The sequence below is a fragment of the Mustela putorius genome, unplaced genomic scaffold, assembly GCF_011764305.1.
Source record: "Mustela putorius furo isolate JIRA1106 unplaced genomic scaffold, ASM1176430v1.1 tig00000450_pilon_pilon_pilon, whole genome shotgun sequence".
In the NCBI taxonomy this organism is placed as follows: Eukaryota; Metazoa; Chordata; class Mammalia; order Carnivora; family Mustelidae; genus Mustela; species Mustela putorius.
This window is the reverse complement of record NW_025421385.1, coordinates 9,290,087-9,315,838: the sequence shown is the minus strand read 5'-3', so window position 1 is coordinate 9,315,838 and position 25,752 is coordinate 9,290,087. Positions and strand designations below refer to the sequence as shown.

Below are 25,752 nucleotides of genomic sequence, written 5' to 3'. Positions count from 1 at the left end.
TTGTACCCCCGTCTGTCTCTAGAAGTTTTTTCATCTTCTCAAACTGAAACCCTGGCCCTCCTAGACAGTATGTGGTGGGGTGGTTGCCTCCCGCTTTCGCACCCTGGTTGCCCAGCCTGCAAGACTCGCCTGAGAGTGGGCCTCCTGCCATCTGGAAGGGTGTACGTGTCCCTGTGTGCATGTGTGGTCCCTTCTGGCTCTGCTGTACCTTTGGGCCCATGACCTGTTGCTTGTCCTTCCGGTCACCTCTCCCTGACTATGGCCAGTGACCTCTGACCCAGGCGTGCTCTCTGCTAATAAATACTATTTTCCCGTGGATGTGCGGATCCAGAGGTCCCACCCACCTTCCCAACAAGTCTCGGTTTTTTACGTTCAATTACTCTTTAGCAAAGCACTTTGTTTATATCGTTTGACTCAAAATCATTGCAATGATGGCGCAAGTCCAAGTCTTCTAAACACGTCAAGTGTCGGGATCAGATTGCTGCCCGGTATGATCAAGAGACACAGAAGCACAAAATATGACATTAGGATGCAACTCCAGGGGGCGTGGAATAGAAACACGAGGGAAATCCCATCTGTTAAAGAACTGATTCACGCCTCCCCTGATCAAAGCAGGATCTAGATCCCGCTGCATCCCGGTAAAGAGGCCCACAATGGTTTTATTGTCATGCATCAATGTTTAGCCTATGCTGTAAAATGTATTATTCACAGCCATTTAATCTAATGATGAAAACTCGTGGTCTCCAGTGAGCGAATGGCACATTAGTCAGCCACAGCCCTTGTGGGACAGCGAGCCAGCAGGACTGGAGGCCGCCAGACCTGGGAGCCCGAGGGAGCCGGGGAGAGGAGACCCATGTGTGCATTGTGGGTCCAATGGCAGACTAGCCGTGCCTCGGGCGGACGATGTGACTTCCCCCTGGGGACAGTCCCTCGCATATGAAATGGCAGCCTTGTCAGGCACATGAGCTGTCCTTCAGCAAGGATCTAGGTAAAGAGTGCCGGATCTGGAAGCAGACTTAGTCTGAGTCTCTTGCCCAGGTGGTAGAGCCCTAAAGTGGATTCGAATCCCAGCTGCCCCACTCTGTTACCTTGGGCAGGCTTCTTAACCTCTCTGTGCCTCCATCTGCCTCTCTGTGAAATGGGCTAAAAGTGGTACCTCCTCCCCAGCCCCCCATGGGCTTGTCCAGAGGAAGTTCAAGGAACAACACCTAGTGCCCAGGGAGCGCCAGAACTGAGAGTCCTCTGTTATCACAGTGCTTGGTTCCAGTGCGCTTCTGTGGTGGCTTTTCTTAAATTCACCTGTGCCCTCTCCTGAGCCCCTCATCCCGGACTCAGGAGCTCCAATTCTCATTTATTTTAAGAGCTTTTTCCTGCCTGCTGCAGCCACCCCTCCGTACCACCGGGGGGGCCACTGCCCTGCACAGGAAATGCCTACTGTCTTCAAAGCCACCTGGGACTCTTGCCAGGGACTCGGTTCCCCCACGCAGAGGCTGTTGAGGAAGGACTGCTGGAAATCCACTTCACAGCTTGGCTGGAGAGACAAAGTTTTCTGTGCTTCTCCTTGACCCCACTCTCCACAGAATCCCTTCTCAGGCTCGCAGCCTAGACCGCAGGGGCTGTCCCCTGGTCACGCCTCTGAACGGTCTTGAACTCTGCTTTCCCTGCGCTGAGCACATGGAAGGAGGCAGAAGAGACGCCTGGGCATGGGTTCTAGCACAGGTTATGGGAACATTTGTGTTTGTGAGGCTGTAATTCGAGGACATCCAGCCCACATTAACCCCACCGGTCGCCCAGAAGTGATACTTATCCTGCTTAGGAAACCCAAGTCCCCCACCCCCTATCACTGTCCACAGCATAGCTGCCTTATTCTTATGTTGCTTTAAAGTAGTTTCCTGGTAATCGGCCTGGGGAGGTCGGAGGGGAGCTGATCCGGTTGCTCTGTGGTCCCCCAGCAGGCGTGCTAGGAGTGGTGACACAGGATGAAGGCAACTTTAAGAAAAATCCAGGCATGTCCTGGCCCCGAGCAGCACTCTTCCTCCTACCAGGTGTGAGGAGGGAGTAGGGGGACAGAATGAGCCCTGGGACTTAAGGGTCTTTTATCGGAGTGTCTGAAATATTGGTCACCATGGGCCCAGACAATGACCTCTGACCCCTGGGAGTAGCCCCTGCTGGCTACAGGTCCTTTAAATCTTAGCAGGGTGGGAAGACTGTCCTCCGGACCAGAACCACACCAGCGCCCCCCAGAGGCCAGCTGGTCACCCCAGTGATTGGGCCCTCTCCTGAAACGGGGCAAGGGCACCTGTCCCCGCTGTCCCCAGAGCAGAGCCTTGCCACGCACCCCTGGCTCCCATAGCGTGTGCCTGTCTGCCCCGTGCAGTGGGGGGTGCGGAAGACAAAGCAGGTTTGATGGGGTCCCAGGAGAGGTTCCCTCGTGCTCCTGGCAGCCCGGTGGGCAGTGGTATGGGGGATCATTTCACGGGGAGTAGGGAGACCTGAGCCCCCCTCTCCCTGGGTGATGTAAGAAGTATTCGTCTGTTAGCCGTGTGCCGTGCTGGGATGTTACAATGTAACGCCCCCCCCCCCAAAGAAACCCCAACTTACTGGGAATACATTTGGGAACGAGGTTGTTAGCTTTGCATGTAATAGAGCTAACAGGGATGCTGTCGGCCAGTGGCAGGGGGCGGGGGGGGGGCCACAGCCATGTCTTGAGAGAGCAGGGCAGGCTCCCTGAAGGGCAGAGAGAGAGGAGTTCTCCTGGAAAGGAGGGATGAGCTAGGGTGGCCCTAATGAACCCCGGAAAGGTTTGTGGCTCTTCTGGAGAGTGGAGACAGGGAATGCGAGTGGGGAAGGCCTTGAAGGGCAGAATGTGGTAGGGTTTCCCGGGCAGAGACGGCATCTTGGGCAAAGGCCCAGGGGTGTGAGGGCATAGGCGTATTTGCCGAGCCGAGGGACCATGGGTGTCCATAGGTGGGGACGGATGGGTGCTCGGCCTGGGAGGAGTTCCCCTTTCAGTCCTGGGGGAGGTGGGAGCTGTGGAAGGATCTAAGCAGAGAGGGAGGTCTTCCATCAGGCATCTTCGAGAGGCTACTCCAGGGACTGAGCTTGGAGGACTGACCCCACTGGGGGTCCCTGAGCCAGGTGATGCCTGAGGCTTCGTGGAGATGGCAGATTTGCAAGGCTTTGGGGTGCAGATAGGGAGAGAGGCTGTGGGTCCAGGAAGGCTCCCGGCCGGAGACCCTCAGGCTGGTGGGCCGCAGAATGGCCTAAATGCATGTTTCCTCACAGGTGGCTGGCCCCTGGCCCCGCCCCACTGGATGGGGCCCAAAATTCGCATTTCCAGTAGGCTGCCAGGTGGTGGCGCTGCTGGCCAGAGGCGACCCTCCTAGAAGAGGCTTCAGGCTCTAGTGGGTTGCAGCGGCCACGCCTGCTTGCCCCTGGCGCCCACCCAGTGTGGTCCTAAGCCCCCTTGTCTATTTCCCTTCCAGGTGGCGCTTCCCAGAGCTTCCTGGTTTTGGTGACAGGCTGCACATCTGTGGGCAGAATCCCAGAGGCTGAAATCTACAAAATCACGGCCACCGACTTTTACCCTCTCCAGGAGGAGGTCAAGGAGGAGGACCGCCTCGTAGCCTTGAGGAAAATCCTCAACTCGGGGGTCTTCTACTTCTCATGGCCCAATGATGGGTCCAGCTTTGACCTCACCGTCCGGGCGCAGAAGCAGGGCCACGACAGCGACGAGTCGGGGAGCTCCTTCTTTTGGTGAGGGCCCTGGGTCATCGCCTACCACCCCATCCCCTCGCCCCTATCCCTCTTGGATCATATCCAGGGCAGGCTCTGATTGGCACCTGCGACCTTGCTCTCTGCTTTATACCATCCCCAGGATCCTGGGGCACCTCTGAGAGCCCAGTCGCTCTCAACACAGTGAGAAGAAAGCTAAGCCCCCATCCGCACTCCTGGGCTCCGGGAAGGTGTCCAAAGCAGTCAAATTAGATTTAGAAAAGAAACTCTCCGTGAGCCCACACCCACTGGGTGCTTCCTAAGTGCCGGGCCATGCTCAGTGCCCCTGTGGTCCCCTCAGCGATCTGGGTTACCCTCTGGTGCACACACATTTATCACAAATGCTTATATTCAGTGTTCCTATTCTAGTAACTTCCTTGCCGGTAATAACTCAGAATCCTGGGATGCCTCATGGGTGGCTCAGTGAGTTAAGTGTCTGCCTTCGGCTCAGGTCATGATCCCAAGGTCCTGGGGTCAAGTCCCACATCAAGCTCCCTGGGAGCCTGCTTCTTCCTCTCCCTCTGCCACTCCCCCTGCTTGTGCTTGCCCTTTCTTTCTCTGACAAATAAATAAAATCTTTAAAAAAAAAAAATAACTCAAAATCCTCAAGTAACCTATGAGGTAGGGTCTATTTGTTATGCCCATTTTACAGATAAGGAGACTGAGGCTTGAACAAGTGAGGAAATTCAAACCAGGCATTCTGGCTCCAGATCCTATTCTGTTAGTCGCCAGGCCAGACCAGCTCTTCCAACAATGGGGAAACTGCCAAGTCAGCCTGTGAAGGTACTGAGCAGTCATGTGATAACACGTATCCTGAGGCCCAGACCAAGGCGCCTGGATTTCTTTATGTTTAGGGTTACTCGGGTGTTCCTCCACAGGCATAGCTAGGTGTGGCTGACTGTATAAATATGTAAATTATCTACGGCTCTTTCTGGATCCTGGGGGTCATGACCCTGGTAAGTCCTGGAAGGTAGGGCTGGTGCAATGATCTCCATGGACTGGTGCCAGGCCTAGGTAGTCAACCACACTGTACCCTTCGGATTTGCCAGGAGACAGGTGAGAAGTGGGTCAGAAGCCAGTGGGATGAGCATCAAGCCATAGAAATTGCTCTAATATGCCTTATATCCTGAATGTTCTTAGAATTCCAGGGCTGGAATTTGCAGTCACCCCAGTTTCCCAGACCTAAGATAGAGTTGATGAGGCTTATTTACAGCCATAATTTATGCCTGCCTCCCTCCCTTTGCACAAACCCAGGAACTCGGAGGTCTCCTTCAATGCATACATTTTTCTTCCCCTTGGTGCTTGGGGGAACTCTGCCTGAACTCTGCCTGGAAAAAGAGGCTTCACCGTATTCTGCCGCAGGCCTTTGTGCTCCTCACCCCCAGGCCCTCTTGGACCGTCTGGTTTTGTTGAGTTCTTGGGGCCATCCTGTGCTCAAACTTGAAAATACCTGTGAGTCTCCTGCTACACTTGTTCCAATGCAGAGTATGACTCAGCTAGTCTGGGCCCCGGGACCCAGACTCAGCATTTCCAGCCAGGTGATGATGGAGGCCCCTGTCCTGGGGTTGGAGGACCCTTCTCTGAGAAACAGGTCCAGACGAAGGTGTTTCTGGGAATCACTAAGTCCATTTTGCAGAGATGAGCTTGTACCCCTGAAGTCCAGGAAGTAAGGGAGGCGAAGTCTGGGGATTTGGAGGGCTGTCTGTGCTAAGGACATGGGGCCACCTCCAACAGGGATTGCCGGGCAGGGAGAGGTCTCAGAGGCTGTGATGTTTCTTGGCAACATCATAGGACCGTAGGGGATGCTTAGGAAACCAGGTGGCCCTGGTGTCAGGCCTTCTGCCAGCTCTGGGGCTGGAGACGTGGGGTCCACAGAGAGCAGCAGGAAGGGTGCAGATCACGAGGTGGAGGCTGGGACCGGGCGGGTTGGGGGGTGGCTGGGAAAGGGACCAGATTGTATCTTGAGCTGAGAGGAAGCGGCCGTCTGGAGGGTGCCAGGTCGCTGGGTGTGGTTTTGGGGCGGTGCCCGTGGAGCTGACCGCAGCTGAGTCAGCCCCGACCCAGCAGTCACAGGCTTGATTGCCCGAAGCCCATTGAGGGTGCTGCGTTCCAGGTCTGAACGCACATCTGGAGTCAGATGGGGTCCACAGGGAACATGGCTGGTGAATGGGGGCGTGCAGGGCCAGTCTGGTTGATGGGCCGCGCCGAGAACTGCTTCCCGGTGGAGTGCGAGCCCGGGAGGAGACTCACGGCGGTTTTCCGTTGTGGATCTGGGTCTCTCCCCCTGAGGACCAGAGCTGTCCTTCAGCGCGCCAGGCCAGTGTGGCTATAAACAGGGACTCAGCGCTGACAATATTTAGCAAAAGGCTCCCTTGCCTGACCCCTGGTGACTGATGGTGGCCATAGCTGTGTGGCCGGAAGACTGGAATATTCGGGAGGCCTTGCTTTGATGCCATATGCGGATTTAATTTGTTACTAAAGCTGGTTCGTCATCTGAATTTTAGAGAGTGACTCAGAAGAAGAAAACGTGTTTTTGTGAAGGAGTACTCCATCATCAAGCACAGTGGCTAGGAGAGCTCAGAAGGGGCCGGTGTCCTGCTCACGGTGGGAGAGGATGGCCTGAGACCTCCGGAGCCTCTACGCTTGGAGAAGCCACCTGAGACATCGCAGGGCTCACAGGACCCTTCTGGAGAAATGAGAGAAGGCTGCTACCCGGGAAGAAGGCTCTCTCTCAGGCAGGGCAGGAACGGCGCTGCCTTTTTTAAACAAATAGGGCATTGTGATCTAGATTTGCTTAGCACCCCGTGGGAGAGAGCGTTCTGGGAAGGTTCCTGCCTCCCGGGGAGAGTCTGAGAGGACTCGGAGGGTGTGAGGTGCTGCTTGGGTCTCCTGAGCGCCCCGAGCAGACCGTGGCCTGGAGTGTTGGGGGTCCTTGCACCCCTCCAAGGCCTCCCTTCTCAGAGTGGCCGCTGGGGCTGAGTAGGTCAAGTGGGAGTTGGGGAAGCTGAGTGAGGGCAAGAGGGGGCAGGTACTTGTGAGGCCTTCGGGGAGGGAGGAGGTAGGCCCCGGGGCTGGCGGGGCCGGTGAAGAGCACAGGCTCCCAGCTCCTCGCTGCCGTTTAGTGGCTCCCAGACCTCAGACAAGTCCTTCACTTCTCTGTGCCTCAGTTTCTTTATCTGTAGGATGGGCTGAATGATAATACCTTTCACGTAGGGCCTTTGGAGGATGAAGTGACTTAATTCATCCCAAAGCACTCAGGATGATTCTCTGTGCACTTGATAAATGTTGGCTTTTATCCCCATCCTTATCATCAAGGACACCAGGGGTCCCCAGACCCCAAGAACAATCCATCCGATATGGGGACAAAATACTAGAACTTTTGTTGCTCTTATTTTCATCTTAATTTTTTTTTAAGACTTTATTTATTTGACAGAGACACAGCAAGAGAAGGAACAGGAGCAGGGGGAGTGGGAGAGGGAGAAGCAGGCTCTCCACAGAGCAGGGAGCCCTATGCAGGGCTCGATCCCAGGACCCTGGGATCATGACCTGAGCCTAAGGCAGACACATAAGGACTGAGCCACCCAGGCGCCCCCATCTTATCCTTTAAAAAATAAATTATTTTACTTACTTGAGAGAGAGAATCCAAGCAGGGGGGAAGGTCGGAGGGAGAAGCGGACTCCCCACTGAGCAAGGAGCCCCGCGCAGGCTCTATGGCAGGACTCTAGGATGCCGACTTGAGGCAAAGGCCGAGGCTTAGCAGACTGAGCCCCCCAGGCGCTGCCCCTCTCATCCTTTTTTACTTGTTTTGATTCGCTTCCTAGCGCTCTCTCTGGGATAGGCTGCACCTCATGGGATATGTATGTCATTTAAATGAGCATCCATATATTTAGGGATTATTTTTATCATTTATTATTTACTTACAAAGCCTATGATTAAATTTTTTTACTGATGGGATTTCTGATTTAAAAGTGGGGAGGGCGGGGGTCTGGAGAAGGCTCCTCCCACGTTCGCTGGAAGGTGGGGGGTGGATCCCGCTCCGCTCAGGGACTTTCCATTCCCCGACACTGACGCCTGCTGTGGTTTAGGGAAGGAGTCCCGGGTTGAAGCTGCTTGGCCTCCGCTGCCCTGCAGCTTGTGGGGCGGGAATCCCACAAGCTCGGGAACTTCCCGGCCCCGATCCCGAGCACCCAACTCATCGGGAGCGCCTTCACCCCATCCCTGGCGGGAGAGCTGGCCGTGCGCCTGCCCCTCCCCCTCTCGTTTGGGCGCGGTGTTACCTGGAGGATGCGTGACCCCAGTCGCTGTGGGGTTCCGTTTCGCAGGAACCAGCTGCTGCACGTGCCCCTGAGGCAGCACCAGGTGAGCTGCTGCGACTGGCTGCTGAAGGTCATCTGCGGCGTGGTGTCCATCCGCACGGTGTACGCCTCGCACAAGCAAGCCAAGGTCTGCCTCGTGTCCCGCATCAGCTGCGAGCGCGCCGGCGCTCGCTTCCACACCCGCGGTGTGAACGACGATGGCCACGTGTCCAACTTCGTGGAGACTGAGCAGGTCAGTGCCCCGGCCGGTCGGTGGAGCTCGGTGGCTCAGAGGGGACCCAGCGGTGACCATGCATTTCCGTTTGGCTCAGAAGTGGTCCGGGCATGTTGGAGGTCGTCTCTGGTCACTGTGGTTTCTTCCTCTGGAGAACAGAGAGTCACTGGGGCTCTGCCTGTACATGTGGCCTCAGGCTTGCCTGGGGTGGCTTTCTCGATCTACTTTTGCTGGGCTAAAACTGATCCCCAAGGTACTTCCAGCTATGAGGAAGCAGGAATTCTTGCCATGGCCATAAAGGGTGGTGGTTATTTGAGAGGACAGGTGACGGATGAACCCACAGGCTTGGAAAGTTTTCCTGAGACAAAAAGTAAATCAATAAAACAAGGATGAGAGGAGAAACCATTTTTCATCCTAAATCAGACAAGCCTGTCAGCACCTGGGAGTTGCAAAATTGGCGTGCTAGGCGGCACTTGGTTTCAGCTTCCATGAATATGACCATCTGCTTAATTTCACACTGTTTTTTCCCCCCTAGATTCTGTTCTCATTCCCAGAGATGCTGTCTTACATTGGTTTTTGGTTTTCAAGTTGTTGGTTTTTTTGTTTTGTTTTGTTTTTTCTCTCTAGGTTGAAAATCTGTAGGGTAAGGCTGCCTTGTAGACTAACAGGTGGAATAAATTGTAGGAAAGGCACGCCCCATGAAAGGCACAGGTGTCCCATGGCTGCGGGTGTCACACGGCAAACAGCCCGTGTTTATTGCATCCGCTCCTTCCTGCAGCTGTGAATGGTGGTGTCTTCCAGGCCTTGAGCCAGTTTAATTCAGCACAGATCTGAGCACCTGCTTTTTGTGCGAGAGCCACCGCCAGCTTGGGCTTAAGGTGAGGAGGTCCTCTTGGAGTCGGATGCTAAGTAGCAGGACGTTGGAATGGGAGCTTTTAGGTGATGGGCATGGGCACTTGCTTGTCTGTGACTTCTGTTCATTCTCTGCTCTCCTGGGTATAAATAAAATCTAGTTTAAAATGTCAGGAAAAAATGTGGCCCCAAGATGGAGGGCATTTTCGTATTTTCTTGCTCATGTCCACGCCATGAAGAGTACTTCCTATTCTTTGCACGGCCTCACGCCTTAGCACCGTCCTGTCCCCCTGCTTATCCTTGCGTGGTAAGGCTCTGAGTCAGGGCATTCAACAGAACTTTATTATTTCTCATCTGTCAGGGGCTGAGCACTGTGTTGGGAACTAGGGGCCGGCAATGCAAAGCCTATTTGTACACATCAAAGTATCTGTGCCCCCGAATCTGGTAACTGAGCCAGATGGAAGAGGGTTTCACTGGCAGCAGCACTGGAGCTTGGCCCCAGCCTTGCTCTCCATCTGGCTTTTCAGTAGATAGTCCCTTATAGACTCTTTTTTTTTTTTTTTTTTTTGGTGCTCTCCAGAGTTGTGAGTTTTAACCACATTTTTAAAAAATTGGGGTCTCATCTATTGTATCTTACCAAGTAAGTCATTGCAAAAGCACCTGCCCTCCTTTTGGGCTTTTTAACCCTGTAGATGTTGGCTGCTAAAACAAAGTGCCACGGACAGGGTTTAAAACAACCAGAACTTATTGTCTCATGATTCTGGAGGCCAAGGTCCAAAATCCGGGTGTTGGTGGGACCATGCTCCCTCTGAAGCCCCTAGAGGAGGATCCTTCCTGTCTCTTCCAGCCCTGGGGGCCCCCTCGTTACGGCCCTCCTGTCCCTGCCTCACCTCCCTGTGGTGGCCCTCTCCCCTTTAACGAGGAGGCCCGCCCTGTCCAGTATGTCCCATCTTAACTGCTTCTGCAGTAACGGTCTCTAAGGTGCTAGGGGTTAGGACTGCAACATCTCTTCTGGGGGCACATAGTTGATCCATGAAGACATCAGTGTTAAAGGACCGTACTTTTAATGCAGTACATTCAGCTTTATGGAAAATGTAGATACTGTACTGCTTTTCTTATTTTTCTTTCGATGGACCAGGGCTGAGAACGTTGCTCTGGTTATTTCATCTACGCAGACCTGGTGACTGGCTTTTGTCCCATGCCCTGATTGCTTGGGCTCAGAGACGGGGACCTTGTTGCCTTGCGGCTGGCCCGGCAAGGCCTTAGAGACACCCCCAGCCTGCCCTCTGGCTCCTGGAGCTCACAGCCCCGTGATTTAAATGGCCACCACCTGCCTCCCTTCTCAGGACAGAGGAGGGATTTCCTGGTTCACGCAGCCTGTCTGGTCTTCCTGCTCTGTGTTTTCTCTCCCATTTCCTCTTCTGGACTCTGGATCAGGCAGAGGTTGCCTTGATGAAACCCTCAACCCTGCCTTGCTCCAGAGGCCGTGGGCAAGCCGACAGGCAGCTGGACACCCCCACCCTCTGCTCTCCCAGAGATGGGCGGTGAGTGTGGACCTTCTCTGGGACCGGCATGGCTCCCTGGGCCCGTGGTGATTCTGTTTTTATGAGATGTGTAATGGGGCAAGGGGGGGGTCATGGTGGCTTTGCACCCAAAGTTCTTTGTGGGGCTACTCCCAGCAGCCCCTGTACTCTCCCAGGATGACTCATGCCTTCGGAGAGCCCCGACAGTGTGACCACCATGGTGTGGGGTGGGGCGTGGCGAAGAGTCGGTCCCCAGAGCCGACTCCAGGTGTGTCCTTGTCAACAGGGGAGCAAACTCTGAGCCCCTCGGCTGAGTGCAGTTGCGAGCCCATTCAGGCAGGGAGGCAGCAGGAGCAGGACAGGCCCCCTCATCGTCCTGGGAGTGCTCCCTACAGTCCTGTCTGCAGAGGGTAGGGGGAAAGCCGACAGAGCAAGGGAGGGCAGGGGCCCGTGGGGTGGCCCTGGATCGAGAGGAAGGCACAGAGGAGACTGCGGGCAGTGGTGAGGGCGTACGCTTCCCGAGGAAAGCATCGGGCTCAGGGACACCCTGACCGTGCCTTGGGGAGCCGGCCCAGCCTGAATGGGGGGGGGGGGGTCAGCCACTTCCTGAAGCGGGGAGCAGCTGCCCCTGGGGCTCGTCCCCTCTCCTGAAGTGTTTTCAGAATGAGCAGGCATGGCTGGAGGGAGGCAGCTGCTCCCCCCGAGACCAGAATCTCCCGTTGCTCCCACTTGAACAAGACAGCCACTTTCTCCATCTCTGCGGTCCTGCAGTGGTTTTGTTTACGGCCCTTTGTAGCCATAGTTTGATCTAAGTTTGTTTTTAGCACAGAAATCTTTTCCTAAGTGGAATGTGCACGTCACCAGTGTTCCCGCCAAGCACAGCTCTGCCTCCCTCCCTCTGCTCCTGCTGCCCAAGGGGCTTCTGGGCACCGGTGCCTGGGGACACACGCAGCCTGCAGGCACCTGCGGCCCTCGGGGCGGCTTGGGACGGGGAGCGGCGCAGGAATGGGGTGGGGGGGCGCTGCTGAAGCCCATGTTGAACTTGGCCCATCAGGGCTGTGGTGATGTGCTGGGCACCTGGAGGAATCGCTCCCAGGGGCCCGCCTGGCCCAATGCCAGATGCTGGCGGAACCGAGACGGGCTGGCCAGGGTCAGGACTGTGCTGTGGGGTCGCGTGCACCTCCCTGCGGTCTTGCTGGCTTTGCTCAGGGGGATGGCAGAGTGCGGCTTGCATCCTGAGGCCTTCGAATCAAAGGGATGCCAGAGGCGGAGTGGGCTAGACTCATTCCGGCTCATGGGGCTGCCTGCTTTGTGACCTACAAAGGGGCAGGCTTTGGGACATAGGCTTCCCGCTAGAGAGTGGCAGGCAACTTCTTGGAGGAAATGTGCTGAGCTGTGGCGGGGAAGGGTCTCAGCCGGGTCCACTCGGCTCCTCTTGGCTGTTGCCCACAGATCCCAGGCCCCTGCTGGGAAGTGAGGCTCTCCAGACCCCAGCCCATGGCCATATGCAAGTGGGGGTCCTCTGTTAAATGCTTGAGGGGGGCTGATGAATTGTGGCGCTGTGCTTCTTTGCAAATGGTGGGACTAGACAGAGAGAGGGTGAGTCCCCGAGGCAGGGTCTCTCCTAAACTAAACGCTCAGGGAGCCAGAAGAGGGAGAGGTTTTCGGCTCCACCAGCTCTGCCCTACTTCAACATTTTCCCTAAGAGGAAGGAACAATTTTCTTCTCTGAGGCGGACCGTGTGTGTGCGCACGTGCATGTGTAGTGTGTAAGTGTGAATGGTTGGGGGGGGGTTCGTGTATGTGCATGCACAGGTGTGTACATTGGTGTGAGTGCATGTGTGGGGGGTTGTTTTGTTTGTGTGTGTGTGCGTGTGTGTGTGTGTGTGTGTGTGTGTGGTGCATCCATGTGTGGACTCATCTCAGTCTTCCTGGGAAGAAGCCTGGAGTTCTTTCAGCCCTGTTGTGAGTCATACCTGGTAGGATTGCTTGACTCACCAGGCAGAAAAACAAACCTCCAAAAGTCCCTTTGCTCTACTAAAAGACAAAAAAAAAAGAGGAAGAATATTTGGCCATTAAAGATAAGGGCACGGATCAGTCTGGACAGGTGAGGTCAGCGGCATGTCCTCCCAGGAATGCAGCCCGCTTGGAAAGCACTGGCTTACAAAGCCCTCGCCTGGAAATGGGAATTGAGCAAAAGCCTTTCAGATCAAAGAGTACCTGTTGGGTTGCAAGAGTCCCTGCCTTATCCCTTTGTTTTTAGGGTCCTTGGGTTTCTACTCCCACCACTCTGTAGAAAGGGGCTGCTCCCGAGTTGCCAAGACCAGGCAACGGGCCCTCCGGTCCGTCAGTCCTCCGCAGGGCCTCATCCACACTCCTGGCTGGCGCTCTCCTGCCCTCAAGAGCCACGAACCACCACCAGGCACTGGGATCACCTTCCCTCATTATTCATTTACTCCTCCCTGTGGCTGGGTGACAGTAACTCCACTGAGAGAAGGAAACTGAGGCCCAAAGTGGTTAAAGAACGTGCCCAGGGTCACCCTGCAGGGCACCTGGGAGCTGGCAGGTGGAAGGTGCTGTCCCAGAGCCCACGTGCTGACCCACTTTCCCCCTCCACCCTCCTCTCCCCTCTCCCTGGACCCCGACACCCTCTGGGAAGACCACTTCTGGGAGGCGAGGCATCCAGGCTGCGGGGAGTATCCAGGCTGTGTTCTTCAGCTCAGGAAGGAAAGTGCCACAAACCCACTGCTAGTTTTTTCTTATCACCTTGGCAACAAAGAAGGTGGCCCCGATGATGAATGGGACGCAGCACTGGAATATCTTCCCGTGGGAGGGAGGAGTGGAGAGAGTGAGAGGCGGCTTTTCTTCCCATCCCCGGGTGGGGTCTGGAGTGTGGGGCCTCCTGGTGGGTGTTTTCTGAAACCCGTTCTGCCTGTGCAAGTTCTGGCTCAAGAGGAGTGTGGTCTGATGCTAGAAGCAGCTCATTTAGCGCACGTTTAAGTGCAGGGTAAGCGTTCCATAGCTTAAATCAGGTCCTGGCGCTGTTAAGGGCTATCCCGATAGAGAAATGTTGGCGAAATTGGTTTCTTTCTCAGTCATCTGGACCTGTGTGTTCCTGATCTCTCTGTAGTCAGTGAGGCCTGCGTGAGTTTAAGCAATCTGCTTCTTTCTTCTGTTTTTGGTGGTTTGCTTTCTTTTAAGATTTTATTTATGAGAGAAAGAGAGGGAGCATGAGCTGGGGGGGGAGAGTCAGAAACGGAGGGAGAAGCAGACTCTGCGCTGAGCAGGGAGCCCAACGTGGGCGTGGATCCCAGGACTCAGGGATCATGACCTGAGCCGATGTCTTAACAGACTGAGCCATCCCGATGCCACTGGTTTTGGTTTTTGGTTTTGGGTTTGTTTGTTTTTGTTCTTATTTTGAGCAGAATAATAGGGGGAAGTTAATTTGCTGCTAGTCCGGATCCAGAAACAGACTAGTTCTTAACCTGATGCGTTTCCCTTTGGAAAGAAGGGTTCAGCTCAACTCCATAGGTACCAGCCTCCCGTAATTCCTGTTGTCCCAGGGAGCTGCGGGTCCGATGCTCAGGTCTGCCAATGAATTACTAATGCATGTGTGATCTGAGCGTGATCTAGCTGCTCGGAAAGCTACCCTGTAAGGGAGCAGGCTGGTAAGAGATGGAAAGGATCGGCAGCGCTGCCCAGACTGGCCCTGCCAGGCCAGGGTAGAATTACTCAGATAAAGGGCCGTGTGTCTGATCAGCCCAGCAGCTTCCCCTCGTGATGCTCTCAGCACTGCACTTCTTGTCCCTGTAATGCTCCCTTGCATACAGTGTTGGGCGGGACCTGCAGGCAGAGGAGCTGGTACCCCCCAAAATAACGGTGTGTGGTGGGGGGGGGCAGGAGATCCGTTCTTTAGCCGGTGAGTATCCCCTGCTTCCAGGCAGGAGCCCGCTGCGCTCCCCGCCCCCTGGAACCCTATGAAAGCTGTGCTGTGTATGTTGACTTCGTGGCGGGTTTAAGAACACGGCGGCACACGGCCAGCAGCGACTGCTAGTTCAAGTCAAGTCCTGGCCTGCAGTGTCCAGGGCAGACTCCGGGACTCGTGGGGTCACCCAGGTCTTTTGGCCATCGCTTGTTGGTTTCATCCAACCCTTTCCAGTTGTTCTCTGCTGCTCAGCTAGTTGACGAGGTGAAAACAGAGGAAGGTCTTAGTTAAATTCCAGAGCACATTTGCCTCCGTCCCTGCGCGGCAGCGGGGAGGTGTTGCTGGCCTTCCTTAGTCCCGGGCAGCCGCGGCTCCCCCCGAGGCCCCGTGCCCGCCGCAGACTCCTCGGAGGCTGGTCAGTCGCCAGCACGCCCGTGAGCACACGGGGCTGGCCTGTAGGTCAGGGAGCAGCGAGGCCAGGCTGGCCAGGGGAGCGGAGGGCGCGGAAGTCTGCTGCCTGCTCTTCATTCGGGCTGGTGTCGGGTCTCAGGCGGCCAGATCCCGTTACCCGGCCCCAGGACATTCGGTTTCATTGAGAAATACTTTCCCTTTATGTTTCCTCGCGGTGCAGACGATTTACATGGATGACGGAGTGTCCTCTTTTGTCCAGATCAGAGGCTCCGTTCCGCTGTTTTGGGAGCAGCCAGGGCTTCAGGTAGGTAATGAGAAAAGTAAGTCACCTGCTTCTCTCTTCTGAACAACTGTGGTTTGTTGCTTTTAACCATGTTTCCTTCAATTTCTCAGTTCATTGCTCCGGCCCCGCTGGGTTGAGCTGAGCTGCCTAAGTGTGCACATGTGTGTGTGTGTGTGTGTGTGTACATGTGTTTAGATACTGAAATGTATACGTTGTATCTGATTTTCTGACCCTGAACTTGCTGTTGATGCCCGTGACTTGGGAAGGGGGGCCGTTGCTGAGAAGCGAGCCACATCGTATAATTGAGTAGAATTACTTTGTTAGCCCCCAAGTTCAGTGTATTGGGAACACGGCCAAAGATGTGTTTTGAGAGCTGTGACTGTCCCACGGGGCTTTGAGAGGTTTTCGGGCCCTAGGGGCCATACAGCAGGTCCGATGGCCAGAGGTCCCTGCTGTGGGGACACGTGAGAATGGCATGGAACTTTCCCCTGATTTCTAAAAATACACCTTGCGGTCTAAAACAGGACTCTGGCCTGTGCCAGAGTATTTGACATTTTTTCTCCCGGGGAGCATTCAGGGCGTGGTACCACGTTCCAAGGACACGTTTGTTGTCCGTGAACCCAGGCACTGTCTTGTTTGCAAGCTCCTTCCCCGCAGGTCATGGGCCGAGTGGGTCTGAGGTTCCTCAGCGTTGACCCCAGATCTTCCCCTCTGGCCGAAGCGGTTGTCTGTGCGCCCGGGAGGCCTCCCCGCCTAGGCCTCTGTGGCTTGGGCTTCTCTTATGCTGTGTGATGGCAATTGGAGGCTCAGGGCCGTCTGCCGGGGTTTGGGGGGGTGTTTGACACCACCGGGTCTTTCCCTGGCCCTTGACTTGACCCCGTGGCCATCGTTGTGCCATGGGCAGGCTTGATAAGGAAACATACCAGCTCTTGGAGAGAAGTGGAGGCGTGCGGGTCTCCTGGGGGTCTCACTTCTGGGGGAGGGAGAAGCTTCTCTGGGCTTCAGTCTTCCCATCAGAAAGGAATGACTAAGATGTGTGAGGACGGTTGGTGGCATTACGTGATGGCATAGACACCCCGAGCCTGATTAGGAGGGCGAAGATGATTCTGGAGCTCATCCCAAGACAGTTTTTCTAAATGGCTTTATTGTGATCTAATTTACATACCATAACCTACACCCATTTAAAGGTACAGTTCAGCGGTTTTTGGTGCATTTACAGAGTCATGGAACCATCACTGTGACTAACTTTACAGGGTTTATCACCGCTAAGAACCCTGTCCCCACTGGCTGTCACCCCTCCCCGGGCCCTCCCAGCTCTCCTGGAGGCCAAAGCAACTGTCATTCTACTTTCTGTCTCTATAGTATGACTTACCCATTGGAGACATTCCAAAGAGGGTTTCTGAAACTTGATTTTCTTTAGGTTTGGAGTTTTCCTTCTGGAAGTTCTGGAGCTGTGTATTTAGAAGAATAAAAAGCAAACATCAAGTAAGGAGGGGATAAAAAGGAAGCAGGAAACAAAGGTTTCACATGAAGATTTTAAGAAATCCAGAAATGGGGGTGGTCCTGATAGTCTTGGAATTGGCTGTCTGCGGGGTGTGACGGGGGATGCGTCAGAGTGACTCTGATTCCCCAGACCTTCAAGAAGGTTCTTCTCTCCCTTGTGTCTTGTCCGAGGCCTTCCAGCCCTTTGTCATCTTCCACCCCATTCCTAGGACTCCCCATGTTCTGGTCTCCCTCTTCCCAAAACAAAGCAAAACTGGTCTGTCGTTCCCCTCTTTAATTTCAGTCCCCAGCTTGACCCACTTGATGCCGCCTGACCCTGCCTTGCAACAGCTGCCCTTCAACCCGACACGGGCAGCCTCCGTGGGGGTCCTGGGGGCTCGCTTTTTGACAGCTGTGGCACCTTCTAGATTCATCACACTCGCTTCCCTAGAACCACCCTGGTTTCTTCAAAATAAGCTTGCAAAGGCTTTGGTGTTCATTAATCTTACAAAGGATTTGCTAACCTTTGGGTCTCGTACCCATGCTTATCCTCTGAAACCGTATCCACCATCAAAGAGAGATTGGGTCCTCTTCACAGGGTGACCAGGAGGGCAGCTCTCGGGGACGGTGTGCAGTCCCCCTCCTCCCGGAACTATGCATGGCAAGCCCGAGGACTGATTCTGGTGGCTTTCCTCCCCTCCTCCTTTACTTACGTTAAATGAAAAATGCCCAGATTTTTAGGCCGATAGCTAGCATCTTAAGTTGCAGTGTTGCACCCTTTGGGGGCTCCCCCAGGAACCAAGGTGCCCTGCTGGAGATAGGGCATAGGAGTGGGGACAGGCAGAGAGGACTTGGGACGATGACTTGTCTGCACGTTTCCACGGCAGCGATGCCTTCCCTACGGGCTCCTGGATCCTGACGCCATTTCGAGCCACCGTGGACCTTCCACAATTTCCTCTTTACCATGTAAACAGCTTTGCAGTTTATAAATAGCCACACTGAAATCTTACACTTAAAGCTAATTGCTCTCCTGGTATGGTTAGCGAGAGTATATTTTCTGTATACTTGTGGTCCGTGGAATCTTCCTCGCCTGTCACATGTGTGTGCAGATGGGTCTTGCCAAGGTGATTGAGGTCTCTGAAGCATCCTATGACGTCAGCAGCCGGAGGAGGTTGCAAGGTAGACTAGTCCCTCCGCTGCTCCCACCTTGTCCACACTCGCCCCCTCCCTGTCGCACTGTTACCAGGCTCTTGGGTACAAGGCCCTTGATGTGCTCCTTTGTGTGGGCATGATTTTTTTTTGTCCCCCAAAACTGTAGCACAACAGTTTCAAAAATAAGACGTTGGGGTGAGGGAAAGATCCTTCTAAGACAAGTGACCCGAATCTGGAATAGAGCCGCGCGTGCACCATGGGTCCGGGTCTGTGTTCGCGCCCGCTCCCGTGTTTACCCGCAGCCGCCGCCAGAAGGATCCCGATCGCCAGGAAGCTTCTCCTGTGACTCAGAGCACAAGCTTCGCGGTGACAGGACCTGGTTCTAGTTCAAGTTCCGGCTCCCTCACTTAGGAACCGTATTCTTTGGACAAGTTTTTAATCTCAGAAAAAGGTTCTTATCAAAACAAAAAACAAAACAAAACCCCACAAGTCTGAGAAGTTCCTATCTTTGCTAAGCCTTAGTTGACTCTTCTGACGTTAACAGTTAACAGTCGACCTCCTGGGGTTATGGGGAAGATGAGCTCCAGAACCTGGAGGGCACACAAATGGTAGCTGTTAATGTTATCAACGTACATTCTACCATCTAGGAGACGAGAACACAGGTTGCATTGGGAAAGCATGGCTCTCCGGAGTGAGCATTGCCGTCTCCATGAGGCCTGTGAGGTGGGACAGTGTCCGCGTTCTCTCTGTCAAGATGAGGCCCGAGGACCAGGCTCCCAGGTGTCCCGTCACCTCGCCCTCCGAGCAAGCCTTTCGTCCGTCCCACAAACACTCACTGAGCACCTGTGGGTACATGGGGGCACTTTATGTCACAGCCCGTGCCTTCAGGAGGAGGGGACAGGTCACGGCGGGGTGGTGTGAGGAGAGCCCCGGAGGGAGGAGGCCCAGATCCCTGGGGCAGCTGTGGGGAGGCCCAGCTTGCCCAGACTCCCAGTTGGGAGGGATGTGGCTGCATCGGGCAGGGGAAGGGAGCCGCAGAGGGGACCCCACACGCAGGCGGGGTGGCCCAGCGCTCACAGTGTAACCCGGGAGTGGCGAGGCTAAGCTGCTTACAGCCCGAGGCATGGCGGTTCTGGGTAGGCGTTAGACCGGAAGGCCAGGCAAGGGCCAGATGGAGACCAGGCTTTGTGTGTGAGGCTGAGGAGTTTGCATTTTACTGCAGGAGCTGCTTTGGGGGAGGCACCCCAACTTGGCTGCGCTGGGTAGCTTACAAAACACCTGATACCGGGGTTGCCTGCTCTCCCAATTAAATCGCAGTCGTCTGTGACTGGGATCTCTTCCTGATTGTAGAAGAAGCAGCTCTGGGTTGTGATCCGGGGGGAGGCTGACGTGTCCAGTCACAGAACTTGTCACGACTAAACACCAGGCTCTGAGCCTTGACCCGCTGTCTGCCCACTCTCCCCTTATGCCTTCTCCTGAGAAGGTTCCAGGGCAGACTGTCACTGACGGACGGGCTGACCGCAGCAAGCAGCCCCCCATCTTGGGCTTCAGCCCTCGGGGATCTCACACACGGTGGCTCAGAGGAACGAGGGCCACTTCCTGCCAGCGCCCGCCTCATGAGCTCAGAAGACAGGAGCTGACGGGGCGCGGAGCGCGGGGGACAGCAGTCTTCATGGGGCGCGGCCCGGGTCTGGGCAATGAAGTCTCGCATGTCCTCAGCCAGGGGTTAGTGCCTTTGGGAGCAGGAGCCCAGAGTAAGCCTGGCAGTGGGCTGAAGATGACTGCTGGAGCTTCTCCTAGGGATTCCCAAGGCGTCTAAGGACCTAAAGGGACGTGGGACTTTGTGGAATTGTTTAGATGGACATGCCTAACCCCAGGATCTCTAAGTCTGTTACTGAGAAGCCCGTCGTCTAGACTGGCTTTTTCCCAGGCGTGAAGATGGACGGATGTATGACGTGTGGTGGGAAGACTTGTAGATAACACTCGGTCCACACCCAGCAGGGACGCTCGATGGTGTGGACGAGCCCCATGACGCCGCGTTTATGATGCCCCATAACCAGCAGAGCTGAACAATACTCTTCAAGAACGTTCTTTCTTAAAATCATTCCAGACCTGCAGAGAAGTTGTAGGAACATAGGGGAACTCCCATGCGTCCTGTCCCAAGATTCATGGGACACGAACCCCTTGCTGCCCACACACATGCCATCCGCTCCTTCCTAAACCCCTGGTGGTTGGGCTGTGTGTATCATGCGTCCTTACTTAATATGTCAGGACGTTTTTCCTGAAAGCAGGTGTGTTCTCTTGCATCAGCACGGGACAGGTGCACGGTCAGCAGGTGTGGCACGGTGCTCCAAACTCACCTGCGGTCCACAGGCCAGATTTATCCATTGACCCCATGCTGCCCGTCACCTTTCCCCCTTCGGTCAGGGATCCAGGATGCAATCCTGCCCTGCCTCTCGTTATCACGTCTCTAGTCTGCTTTGATCCGGAGCCTTTCCTCTGCCTTCTGGCTCTTGGGCATTGACATTTTTGGAGGATGCTGGTCTTCTCTTTCTTTAAATCGAAGGTGCCTCATGTGAGGGTTTCCAGGTGTTTTATTACGATCAGGTTCAGGGTGTGGATCTTTGACACGACCCCATTCTTGTTGGGGTGTCCCATCTCTGTCCCACGTGTTCCCTCATTAATGATGTTAATTTTCATCACTCAGGACGGAGCTGCTCTGTTTCTTTCTTTATAGTTAATATGTCTTCCTTTTCAGCTGATAAGCGTCTACGGAAGACCCAGACCATCAAACTCTCTCTGAATGTTTATGATCAACAGGTGATTTTTGCTGAACCGTTCTTTACTATGATGGTTGTAACATGGTGATTTTTCCACCACCGTCTCCACATTTATCGATCAGTGTTCCGCAAGGAAGAACCTCTCCCTTTGCCCCGTCCACCAGCCCACCTCTGTGCCACTCATCTGTCCATTCATGCACCAGCCGGCTCTCATCTGTAGAGGTTTATGAGTTCCTATCTCATTTATCTGATCATAATCCATTACTGTCCCTTACAGTTCAGTGTTCACACTGTCCCAGATTCATCCAGGGAGAGCCTTTTCGAGCTAGCCCCAATACCACCATGTTTTTGTCTTTTAAACTTTTGATGTTCAATAGGTAGTTTGAAACATAAGGCAGATTAGTTTGCAGGTAGCCATAACTCAGATTTTAGGGGTGGTCAAGGTCCCCAGACTTTCAGAGGAGGCTGAGAAGTGGTTCCTCTCCCCCTGGTTAGCTGGCGTTCACCTCTGCACTGTGGAAAAGTCTCCCGATCTGACGTGGACCTCGTGGGCTGACCCTGAAGTTTCTCTTCTGCCTTTGGAAGAATTCCAGCCAGCACGGGACCCACACAGCTGTTAGGAAAGCCTGCTTCAGAGCCAGACTCAGGCTTTGGGACCTGAGTTCAAAGCCAGCCTTCCAGATCTGTGAATGTGCCACAGAAGGGGAGCCTGGCTGGCAGCAAAGGGGGTGGGGAGCACCATCCCTTCCTGGGTTCACGGAGCAGGTGGAATCACTAGTGCTATTTCTCTTTGCTTTAGGTTGGCTCTCATCATCTGAGACTCAACAGAGGCCTCGAAGCCAATGCCCCTGCTTTCGACAGGTAGGGTTGTCTGACACCACCCTAAGCCCCCCATCCTTTTAGGAGTCTTCCGCCAACCAGATGGGACAGTGGGAGGGGGAGGACCCCAAATCCTGGCCCTGCCTCTGCCTTTTACTTTGGTTCTTTGGGCAAGAGGGGAATTTACAAAATGGAATTTTTTAGCGGCTCTCAGGTTTTCCTGAGGTCACTGAGGTGACCCTTGGCAGTTATTTTATCTTACCAGCCTGTTCTTTAATGAAGCTTTATTCCTTTGTCCTAGTTAACAAGGGATAACGTAAGTCATAGGATATTTGTGACTGCTTATTTTTCTTTTAAAAGCAATATACTCCCAGACTTAAAAAGTCATAGTCTAGAAAGGTATAAAGTGAGAAGTAAAAGTAGTGTTAACTTCCAATTCCCACTACTAAAGATTTCACTGCTAGATTTTCGTGTATCATTCTAGAAGACCATTTGGCAGATACACAGTTCATTTTCTGAACCACAAACTAGACCATTATGCATTTCCTGTTACAGAACTTTCTTAAGAAAAGCCATTGGTCAACTAAACAGTAACTCGTATTTGACATAGTTAATCGCTTCTTAAAATATTTGCATGTTTAAACTGAATACTAATTTTAAAAATTAGTGAATGTCGTAAAAATTTCAAGAGTGATTTTTTTTTAAAGGGTATTAGTCATTTTGCCTGAAGCTTGATTTGGACGTTAAATCCACACGCGTCCTTCCTTTGTGTCGCAGACTAGCAGTGGCAGCGTGTGACCGTGAATTAGCACATCATCATTAGTGGGCTGTCACTCTAAAGAGGGTTGTGTGTGCACTTGAACATGCTCTTGCCTGTGTTCAGGACTGTTCATGTGTTCTGTGCATTGTGTATATGGAGTTGTTGAAGGAGACTTTGAGCTGCCTTGAATGTCCTTAGGAAATTGAAAACAAGATTCCTCCCCAGCTGACCGCAGTGGAAGGGAAGGACATGCATGCTTGGCTGGTTTCAAAAGCTTCGTGATGAGCTTTTTAAAAATACACACATTTTAAGAATGTTTACACCGATGTAAACATTTTTGAATCCTGTTAGTGCACAGTGCGTGCCCAGAGAGGATAGGCTCTCTCTCCTGGGGCCGCAGCTGCCCGGCCTCCCGTTGGGTGCTGCCCCAGTGCGCTCATTTCAATGACGGGTGGGAATGCGGGCACGTGCTTCTCCAGCAGACCCACTGAGGGGGTGCCCACCCCTGGAGGGGTGCCCCCATCTCTGGGACATCAGGGGACTCTCAGGAATTTCTCCCTTCTTTGATGTGTTTGGTCTAAAATAAATTCCTCAACCCATCCCCACAAAACCGCTTTCCCTGGGTAGTTCGTGTGCACACAGAACACCTGTGGCCAGGGCTGTTCCGTTCCCTGAGTTGTTCCCTGTTTCCTCTCCTCCACCTGCTGTGCGGGGTGTGGGGCGGGGAGGAGATGCCCTGAGCAGGCCTTGGCTGTGCTGACCTGAGGAGGACCTCGTCTCGCTGGTAGTGTTAACCTTTGGATGGCAGTGTTAACCTTTCATGGGGGGCGGCGCCTGGGTCTCACTTGGGCAGGATCCTGCCCTCCCCTTCCTCCCTCTCTGTGCGGAGCTGCTTGCCTCTGCGGTCCCAGGGTGGACGCTAGGGTGCCTTTCCCAGCTGGCTGCTCTGTTACGCCCTGCCTGCCCGACTCCACATGCCCTAGAAAGCCCCTCCCTGGTTCTCCAGGGAGCTCTGCACCACAGTAATAGATGGACAGGCAGGAGAAGGACCCAGATACCCAGAGCACGGAGACTCGGCTTGGTCTCGCCGGCTTCAGGGTGGGCTCCAACATCCCCCCGGGAGCCCTGAGGTGAGTCTTAGTGTGTCACTAGTAAGTGTATTATCTCATTTTAAAATTAAAAGGAAGGAAAGTGGGGCACCTGGGTGGCTCAGTCAGGTAAGTGCCTGCCTTCAGCTCAGGTCATGATCCCGGGGTCCTGGGATTGAGCCCCAGTCAAGCTCCCTGCTCAGTGGGGAGCCTGCTTCTCCCTCTGCCTCTGTGCACGCTCGCTCTCTCTCTCTCTCTCTCTCAAGGAAATAAAAATTTTTTAAAAGGAAGGAAAGGAAAACCAGCTCTCCTGTACCAAGCCCTGACTTGTCCCTTTTGTCTTTTTAGCCCTCAAAACCGTCTTTTATAGGAGGAGCATGAGCTTTATGGTACAGACAAAGGAGTAGCTCAGAAGGGATGGAAAATCTGGTCAAGGGTGCTTGGGGCTGGTGTGATGGGCCACATTGTTTCTCATCCAGCTCTGGGTTTGGAACCCGTTGAGACGCAGGGTCACGCATCAGCCTTATTTCTAATAAGCTTCATTGTGGCAGGTGGCTTGCATTTCACCCCCAAGTCATAGGGCTCACTCAGTGACCGGCAGAGCTGGGCAGCTCAGACTTGCCCCAGAGCAGAGCCTGCCCTCCGGCTCCCTCTGTCTGACCTCTGGGCAGGACATACCTTCCCCGGGGCAGGCAGACCCAGAAGAGCCCTGCGCACACTCCGTTTGTTGTCGGACCTTCCCCCAGAGCACAGGCTTGTGCAGAAGCCCTATGGCATGAGTCAGATGGAGCCCTACCTCCTCCCTGGTCGGGGACACCATGGGGAGGGCGGGGCGGCCAGGAGCTCACCCTAAAGGAGCCAGCAGAGGACCTCAATTCAAACTTGGCTAAAACTGGTTCCTTAGCGCTAATTAACTTAAAAAAAAATGTCAGCCTAGAAATTTGGAAAACGCAAAATGTATAAAGAAGAAAACGATTTTGAGTCACATACAATTCTACCATTTTTAATACTGTGGCATGCTCTCTTCTCTTTTTTCTATCTCCAGGCATGAAAATTGCATGATGAAAATGTGGTTTACATCTCTTTTTTGTATTGTCTTCCACTGTATTTTTTTAAAAATTACATTTAAGTAGTCTTAGTGTTAGTGAAGTTATCAAGTTAGCTTTTCAAAAGCTAGTGATAAAAGATAAATATTAGTCTTTCCCTAATATTTCAACATATGTTTTTTTTTTAAGATTTCATTTATTTATTTATTTATTTATTTGAGAGAGTGGGCAGGTGGAGGAGAGGGAGGGAGAGAGAATCTCAAGCAGACTCCCTGATCGGACGCGGGGCTCCATCTTAGGACCCCACGATTGTGACTTGAGCCAAAACCAAGAGTCAGACGCTCAAACAACTGAGCCATCCAGGCACCTCACAACATATGTATTTTTTAAAGTCTCTGATCTATGAATGTTTTCCTAAAGTCTGAAATTTTACCGTGCCTTCTTGCCTGGATCACATGTAATTACACATAATGAAATACGGCACTTAGATAACAGACACTGAGGTTAACAATCCTCCTACAAGCTTTTCTAGCTTCAAGAAAGAAGGTCCCAAGTGAAATTAGAGATGTATTTCAGAAACACGCGTGTTGCGCTTCTTGGACCCCGTTAATAAAGGGCCAGGTTAGCTGTTCTGGATTTAACGGTGGTATTTTACAGAAAGTCTGGCATGTCCGTCATCTGATGTTACACTTATGTAGAAGTCCGATGTGCTGTGAATTATTCTTGACCTGAGCCTTGCATGCAAACAAGCTGTTGCCACGCTTGTCCCTGACCTTGGGGTTGGTGGCTGGGAGAGAGTGGTGGTCTCCCCTCCACCCGCAACCAATTTTGGGTCTCAGGGAACATCTCCACCTGGACCTCTGGTGCCAAACAGGTCCTTCCTGTGCCCCATGCCCTCAAGGGTGGAGTGGCAGTCTGTGCGCTGGCAACAAGGGGTCACGTGCTGGCCTGTGCCTTTGCAGGCATATGGTGCTGCTGAAGGAACAGTATGGGAAGCAAGTGGTCGTGAACCTGCTGGGGAGCAGAGGCGGAGAGGAGGTGCTCAACAGAGCCTTCAAGGTAAACGCTGCTGTGCTGCTTTTCAGGCCCGGTGGGGCGGGTGGCGGTGGGTGAGGGGCAGGACGGCCCCGCACAGAGGCACGCTTCCCTGCAGGACTGGGAAGGGCACTGCTGTCACCGCGCCTGGGGGGCTCTTTCCCACCAGCTCTGTTGCATGAGGTGATTTGGGCTCCTGAGGTACAAAATTTAATTTTTGTGAGCTGACGGAGAATGTGCTCCAACACAGCATCCCCCACCTCCAGGGCTCCCTCTGGGGCTTGCAGGGCTCA

At 53.8% G+C, this 25,752-nt stretch overlaps 1 protein-coding gene across 5 annotated transcripts in view; it reads left to right on the top strand.

Annotated features, from left to right (window-relative positions):
• SYNJ2 (synaptojanin 2) overlaps nt 1–25,752 on the top strand; it is a 94,940-nt gene that overhangs the window by 31,158 nt on the left and 38,030 nt on the right. For 3 of the 5 annotated variants that reach the window (XM_045080121.1, XM_045080119.1, XM_013044953.2), the window contains exons 3-7: nt 3,486–3,756; nt 8,097–8,322; nt 15,235–15,318; nt 21,511–21,572; nt 25,387–25,483. In XM_045080121.1, the coding sequence (XP_044936056.1) occupies nt 3,486–3,756; nt 8,097–8,322; nt 15,235–15,318; nt 21,511–21,572; nt 25,387–25,483 (740 nt within the window). Of the gene's footprint in view, nt 1–3,485; nt 3,757–8,096; nt 8,323–15,234; nt 15,319–21,510; nt 21,573–25,386; nt 25,484–25,752 lie in introns of those variants that run through there. The other 2 variants (XM_045080120.1, XM_045080122.1) reach the window with 2 other exon arrangements.